Source organism: Octopus bimaculoides, chromosome 4 (assembly GCF_001194135.2).
Source record: "Octopus bimaculoides isolate UCB-OBI-ISO-001 chromosome 4, ASM119413v2, whole genome shotgun sequence".
NCBI lineage: Eukaryota > Metazoa > Mollusca > Cephalopoda > Octopoda > Octopodidae > Octopus > Octopus bimaculoides.
Window position 1 is genome coordinate 20,427,801 of NC_068984.1, and position 8,229 is coordinate 20,436,029.

Genomic DNA, 8,229 nt, shown 5'->3' on the forward strand with positions numbered 1-8,229 from the left:
TTATCAACCCCGAAAGAATGAAAGACAAAGTCGACCTCGGCGGAATTTGAACTCAGACGAAATACGGCAGACGAAATACCGCTAAGCATTTCGCCCGGCGTGCTAACTTTTCTTATTTCTTTACTTCCCACAAGGGGCTACACACAGAGGGGACAAACAAGGGCAGACAAACGGATTAAGTTGATTATATTGACCTCAGTGCAGAACTGGTACTTAATTTATCGACCCCGAAAGGATGAAAGGCAAAGTCGACCTCGGCGGAATTTGAACTCAGAACGCAACGGCAGACGAAATTCCGCTAAGCATTTCGCCCAGCGTGCTAACGTTTCTGCCAGCTCGCCGCCTTGTTTTAGACGTTTTAAGAGTTTCTGAAATGGAAAGTCTATCATTATGATGGACTGGTAGTAGACCTGAGGTTAAGTTAAGATATTGCAGTTTTGGAGTCTTGCAAAAATAACAGTTATTATTATGTTCTGTGGACTCTTTCATTGCTAAGAGTGTTGCAGAACGTATGCACTTTCATCGGAAATCAATTCACATTATTAAACATCCTCAACAAAAACTATAACATAAATTAGAGATGAAAAACATCGCGTATCTCGATGGTCTTGTTTACAAGTATAATATGGATAGTAAGTCTTTCTTATTTTTGAGATAATTTTACAGTTTTGCAATCTATGGCTGGGGATAAATTGTTTATATATGTGACAAAAATTTTCAGAGTTATTAATGCAATTTCCAGGCATTTTAAACGGGTAAACATAGCTGTAACACACAATCGCAAAATTTAACGAAAAAGTATTTTTCAACATTAGAGTAATAGACTTTAAAAAAAAACCTCTTGATTCAACTGAAGACTGATTGCATGAATGATTTTGTTTATATGAATGCAGAAATGACTGTCATGATTTATGCTACATTAGTTTTTACTGGGATGAAGCAATACTTATAATGTATGATGTAATCAATACTCGGTGCTACTTTGGCGCGTGATCCACAAGGGAGATTACTTTAGGTTACTTTTAAAATTATTTTGTACATACTTAGCATTGTAAATGTATTCTTTCAAGATTCTTACTATTTTAATAAAAAGAAAACCATATAATAATTAAAATAAACGCGTAGATCACCAATCAAAGTAAATTTGCTCACGTAGATCACACAGAAAGTAGCACTAACCCAAAGTAAACTAAAAAGTAACCTAAAGTAACTTCCCTTTACATTGTAGATCACATGCTAAAGTTGCACCTTTCTTTTCTTAAGAAATGGTGTGAATTTAGTGCTGGTTTCTTGTAAAAATGCTACTGACTTCGTCTCGTTGCTGATCACGTAAAAATCTTTAGCCAACGTTTTACGGGGTTTTGAGAAATTGAAAAGTAAACTAAAAAGTAACCTAAAGTAACCTCCATTCTGCCGTACACACACTGAAAAATTGAGAAGGAACATAACTCTGTAGCTAAACATGTCTAGATTAGCTAATGTTACCAAACGAGTGCGATTTTTGTGATTAGTACAACCCAAAACTAATGCATGCAACTTCTACTGAAATAGAAGTTATTAAAAATATAAAGCTCTAAGTCGCATGACTCTTTGATCATAACATTTTGGTCAGCATTTTGATCAAATGCTTTCATCATTTTTCCCGCAATTAGATTGTTGATTCTTGCGTAAGATCTACATTTATCCTAATATGGAGTACAAAATTTATTAAGATCCGTCCATTTTCAATCGTCAGCACTTTTGGCAGAAATCTGAGGAATTCTTGGTCAATAAACCTCTTCCCGAAATCAGCATCCTCTCAATGGAATGTGAAATGGATTACTCTTCGTTTCTTCTGTTATCACAACGCTCTATGTTCAGCTGGTTACACATATTTAAAAAAACAAAAACAAAAAAACAAATAAGGATTCTCTGCGCAGCCGCTCCACTCGCTAAAAAATAGCAGGTTAATCTACCTAAAACTACACTAATCGCTTTTAGAAAAGAATGTATAAATAAGACGGTCTCAGACGTAGTATGTCTGAATAAAGGACGTGATGATCACAAATAAAACACTGTTGATAGTTCACATCGATTAGAAATTCTCTTTGATTAAACCACAACATAATACTTTACAATACATATATTGTTGTTGCCTCTCTCTTGTCAGTTAAGTCAGCCTTTCAAGACTCAAAAAATCAAAATAATAAAATAAGTATATTCACTTGTATTTTACATATTGCTTTACACTGATACTATGTACCTATATAACAGAATTAAAATCTGAGCAAATGAGTGAGTCTCACGAACCCTTGAAATCATTGAATCGGAGACCGTTCCGAGTGCATTTATCACAATTTCTTTGTATCTGAAAAATAAATAAATAAATAAATTTTGTTTCAAAATGTAATTCCTTCTTCGGAAATACAAACAAAAAATAAGTATATGGTGAGCTGAGGGAAGAATCGAAGTTAACATTTCGGTTCCTTCGTCAGCATAGAAATAATAGTTAGCATTTCAATCTTTATGTAAACCCTTTTCAGATTGAAGAATAAGGGTAAGGTCACTGGAGGAGAGAAAACTCCTTAATGAAGAATCCAAACCAGGTTGTGAACTTAGAACACTGAATAATAATAATAATAATAACAATTTTGAAAACAGTTGGCAAATAGAGAGTTAAATTCAACATGGAGTTAATTCAATTTTGTAAGGTGTAAGTGGGAGGTGCATGATACCACAGAAAAATCTATTGTTAGTGTCTCGATTAAATTTATTCTATGGAACTTAGAGGTTTGATAGGGAAAAATCAACTCTAAAAGGAATTTGAATTCAGAACGATGCAAAATTTAGTCTGGAAGGAAGGCATATTATTTAATTTACAGCTTTACCGAGTTATGATATAGAGGAGAGACTGCTAACCTGTGTTGTTAACTGCCAATGTTTACACCACCTTTTTGACCTGCTCTGGGATAGTAACAAACAACAATTGTAGAAACGATGTCATTGGGCACAGCTAGACTTATCTTTTGTCAGGAATAATAAAATTACTTCAGTGCCTTGTGGATAACATGGTAATCATGACAGAGGTAAGTTGTGACACGGTCGAACTAATAATGTACTGGACTGACAACTGATGTGCTTTGAATTCACTTTCGCTGCTATTTCGTTGTAGAAACTTAATCTAATTTAGTCTGAAGAGGAACGGAGGGCCCATGACACTTTTTCAGGACCTTTGAGATAGGAGAAGAAGAGAGAAAGTTATTCTTAGACCGGAAACCTGTCCTGAAAGCTTGTAGAAATGGAATGTCCTATGGATATTTCCTAGACAATGCAGATTATATAAAATTACTTCGATCCAGAGTCGAACCTGGTTCGTGATCTCAATTCTCCATGAAATTTATTTAAGAAAAAATATAAGATTCTTACTTGTGGTTGCTTCGTTCTGTATCCAGCAATAACTGTCAAAAAAAAATCATTTTAATGATAAATCAAAACGGTTAAATAAAGAGAAATTCAGGAACTAATTAGAATTATGTTGTCCCAGTTTCAAAACAGAAAGAAATGTATAAATTTGTTGAAAAATTGCAGACATTGTGATATTCAGTAAATACATCCTAAGTTGAGATAAACACACGGATGCAATTACCAACTAAATCCTCTCACCTTTCTTACGAAAACGAAGGCAAGAAAGACTGTCAAAATAGGAGATATCCATTCTAAAAGCTTTAATTTTCAAATACAACTCGTAACTGAGTATATCTAAGTGGATGCTTCATTTGCATGATATGAGATCCATACATCTCTCATATTTATTTAGTTGATATGAAGTAATAGTAAAAGACTAGGTGGTATAACAAAAAACAATACGGCATTATAAAAGAAATTTTAAATTTTCTCAGCTAAGTTTTCGGTTCATAAATTTAGTGATATTTAAGAAATACCTCGATGTGTTAAGCAAGTGAGAAGTACTAGTCGTCCTGGTCATGTACTTCTCTGTTGGAGATTTGATATCGAGAAACATCACTGGCGACACTCAAGTCTAAAGCCATGAAAAATTAAACGTCTGGTTAATATGTATTATTTTCTTACTGACTTGATGATTGGCATTTAACTCAGTATTTAATTTTATCGGTCCTGTTTGAAGTGAAATGGCTTAAATAGGATGTAGGATGTTGAAACGGTAACTTTCGAATTCATTACCGACAATTATCGATTCCGGCGCTCGTATCTCAGATCTTTCCTGAGTACGAACCTGAAATCGATGCTAAAGCAGAGATATGTAGTTGTTGTAGATACTTTAAAAGAGAGAGGGAGAGAGAGAGAGAGAGAGAGAGAGAGAGAGAGAGAGAGAGAGAGTGGAGGTGGATGTGGATGAATGATGACCATAGTGATTTCTTACATTTCAAAACCCTTCAAATAGTGGTCGACTGAATAAGTGTGGTTGACTGAATGAATTCCGGTGCATCTCGACATCTATTTTAAAATTAACTCTGGTGTGTTTCAAACTTCAAACTCTGTAAGACGAAACTAAATTCTATAAGAATTTCAAGATTGCTCCTATACTGTTTCTATGGCTATAATTCCCTTAGATGAGAGGTAAACAATGAGAATGAACAAGAGTATTTGCACAACGTATCTGAAAATGTCAAATTATTAAAAATAATGAGAATTGAACAAACACTTGTGTACTTGTAAATTATTAGAAAATTGGACAAATGTAGCTGGTTAATTGCTTGAGCGACGACTAATCAAGTGATTGATTAGTTAATTGGTTACATGATTTACTACTTGAATAAAAATAATTCTAAAAATTGAACTAGAACCAGTGCGTATGTTAGTACAATGACCCTCCCAAGATTCAATAAAATCAATTTATTGAAATATTTTGGAACTTTTGTATAAAACGAAGTATCGTTTGAAGATGAAGTCAAAGTTTCGGTCAAAAAAAGGAAGGAAGCAATTGGTACAGTAAGACCGATCAATGAACGCTGGCACCATAGCTAATCCAGTTCTTACAATTCTGTTGTAAGACCATGAAATGTTGCGCGACAACAAACCACTGACTACAAAATATTGGTTTCTTACTTCGGAATAAGGCAACTTGTCATAGAAGTATCTGTAATTAAAGCGATCTCATTAACTTAATTATTCACGACTTACTGAACTGGGAGAGTTTGAACCATAATAAAAAAAAACTAAACAGTCATGTTCAAAATATTGGTTTCTTTTTAACTTTATACCAAGATCTTATTTACCAGGGAAAGAAATGGGATGATTTGACGTTCAAGCATTTCCAAGAGCAGGGAAACAAACTTGTCAGCAATTAGATGGTGAAACCTTATTAGAATTGCATCTTATCTGAAACTAACATCTTAATTTCTTCAATCTCTACAAAATCAGCAATATAAAGTATTACTTTCAAATTTTGGCACAAGGTCAGTAATTTCAGGGGAAGGGATAAATTAATTATCCCGACCCCAGTACTTATTTTATCGACCCTGAAAGGATGAAAAGCTAAGTCTACTTCGGCGGAACTTGAACGCAGAACGTAAAGAAAGACGAAATGATGCTGCTAAGCATTGTGCCCGACGTGCTAACGATTCGGTCAGCTCGTCGCCTTTTCAATAACGTAAAATATTAGCCTAGAATTGAGACGAACATAATTTTGTAATAAAACCGTTTTCCAACTTACCTGAAAAGCATTATCTTGATAGACTAAAAATATAAGAACAAAAAGGACATAATTCAGAATTTATCCAGTGACAAGAAGAGTTGCTATGGTCGTGGGGATAAGGTTTTAGCTTCTCTATTGACGATTTGTATCCTGCCGGATGTAATGCTTTTACTGTTTAGTGCACAATAAACGTGAGTTAAAAAACTAGGAGAAACAATCGCTTATGGCACACAGATTTATTAGGACATATGAAAATAAATAATACGAAAATAAATAATACGAAAATAAATAATTCAGTCACACGTTCTATAGTGAAGAAAATCTCGAACACTTTGTGGATCTGTGGTATTAGTTGTCAATAGGAATAATCTGTTTCATTGACGCAGTTCAAGGTTTAAATCTAAGTTTATAGAGGCTCTGCCTTGTAAATGAGGGTATTCTTGTGAAGTGGGGCCAAGAAACATAATCAATCATTGATGGATACGGCTGCTAAAGGAAATTCAAACAGTCGCACCTGGTTGAAATATATTAATATTGGTTTCAAACTTTGACACAACGCCAGCAATTTTGGAAGAGGGAGTAAGTCGATTACATCGACCCCAGAGTTTAACTGGTACTTGTTTTATTGACCCCAAAAGGATGACAGGTAAAGTCGACCTTGGTAGAATTTGAACTCAGAACGTAAAGACGGACGGAATGTCGTTAAGCATTTTGCCTGACGTGCTAACGATTCTGCCAGCTTACCGCCGTAGAGATATATTGGTTTCAAATTTTGGTATAAGGCCAGCAGTTTGTGGGATGGGGGCTAAGTCGATTACATCGACCCCAGTGCTCAACTGGTACTTATTTTATCGACCCTCGAAAGGGATGAAAGGCAATGTCGACCCCCGCAAGATTTGAACTCGGAACGTAAGGACGCACGAAATGCCGCAAAGCATTTCCCCCGGCGTACTAACGAGTTTGCCAGCTCGCTGCCGTAGAAATATATTAATATTGATTAGTTGCTCATTAACAAAAATATCGCCCTGGCTTTTCTTTTGTTTAGATAAGATTCTCAAAAGTTGTTTTTTGTGGTTTAACTCTAGGTCAGCCCTGATTTAGGAGACCGATGATTAAAGACATTCCTGCCGTAACTATCTCTTTTGTGTTTATCCAGTATTACAATGTCTTATTTGTCCTTGCTGATGTTTCTAGCATGTCAGGCGACCACGTAGAGGGTGTCTCATTGTCTTAAAGAAATAAGAACCAGTCATGTATTGAAGTAGATTCAAGAATCTATACTCTCCTCCTATAAATATCTGGTCTTCATCTACATGATGATGATGATGATGACGACGACGATGATAAGTATGATGGCGATGTTGATGAAGACGGTGATAAAAATGATGACGATGAGGATAATGAAGATAATGGCGATGATGATCATGATGATGGTGATGATGATTTCTAGAACTGTATTTCTTAGATTAATACAAAACAACAAGTGTAGAGGGCAAGAACCAAACCAGATAGATCACGGGTAAAGTTGACTTCGTCGCGATTCGAACTCCGACCGTAAAGGGGCGAAACTAATTACCCTAGCGGACATTCAGTCCGACAAAAACACCTCAAAGAATATCCACAATAACTGGCTACAGACTAATAAACGAAATCATTTAGTAAAGCTTTATTTACCTGTGGTATCATGTAAGGTCTTGTTGGCCCAAACATCAGTATCTTGCAAACGAGCTGCTACATAGAGGTAAGTGTCATCCCAGCGCAGTTTCACCTGTGTTTCAAATCGAGGTAGTGGAAAGTCTTCCCCTCGTATATCTGAATTATATCATCGATGATGGTATAATCGAACAACGTAACAAAATTTTATAAAGATAATGCAGTCAAAGAGCACATTCTAATTTGGAAAGGCATTTATTTTAAATCTAAATATACATCGGCACAGGCATGGCTGTGTGATTAAGAAGTTCGCTGTGCAACCATGTCGTTTTGGGTTCAGTCCCACTGTGCTGCATCAAGAGCAAGTGTCTTCTACAACAGCCACGAACCAACGAATGCCTTTTGAGAGAATTTGGTGGACAGAAACTGTGTGGAAGCCCGTAGTTTGTCTGTATTTGTCCCCGCCCGTCCCCACTGCTCGAGAATCGGTATTGGTTTGTTTACATCTCCATATTTTAGCGATCCGGCAAACGAGACCCATAAAATAAGTACCAGACTTAAAACATAAGAACCATGGTCAATTTGGAGTAAAGATTGTTTGCCAACATAACATGGCAGTCCTGGTTTAGGACGAATGTTGCTGTAATTCAGCCTCAGGAGATATCGTCTCCAGATGGCTATACGACGGTGTCTCCTGGGGCTAGATTACAGCAACATTCGTCCTAATCCAGGACTGCCATGTTATGTTGGCAAACAATCTTTACTCCAAAGCACTGTTGCTGAATATCTCTCGTTGTGAGATTTTAAAATATGGTCAATTTGTTCGAGTAAAATTCTTCAAGGCGGTGCCTCAGCATGGCCGCAGTCTATTTCTCCTTTTATCAGCGAATAAACATATATATATACATAGCATTCGACTGCTA

General features: G+C 35.9%; 1 protein-coding gene across 1 annotated transcript in view; it reads right to left on the minus strand.

The window, feature by feature from the left end:
• Nucleotides 1-8,229, minus strand: part of LOC106881352 (uncharacterized) — a 20,003-nt gene that overhangs the window by 7,957 nt on the left and 3,817 nt on the right. Inside the window, exons 3-6 of the mRNA XM_014931713.1 lie at nt 7,328-7,465; nt 5,672-5,694; nt 3,406-3,437; nt 2,290-2,347 (exon numbers count right to left, since the gene is read on the minus strand). Coding sequence (XP_014787199.1) covers nt 2,290-2,347; nt 3,406-3,437; nt 5,672-5,694; nt 7,328-7,465 — 251 coding nt within the window. The remainder of the gene's footprint in view (nt 1-2,289; nt 2,348-3,405; nt 3,438-5,671; nt 5,695-7,327; nt 7,466-8,229) is intronic.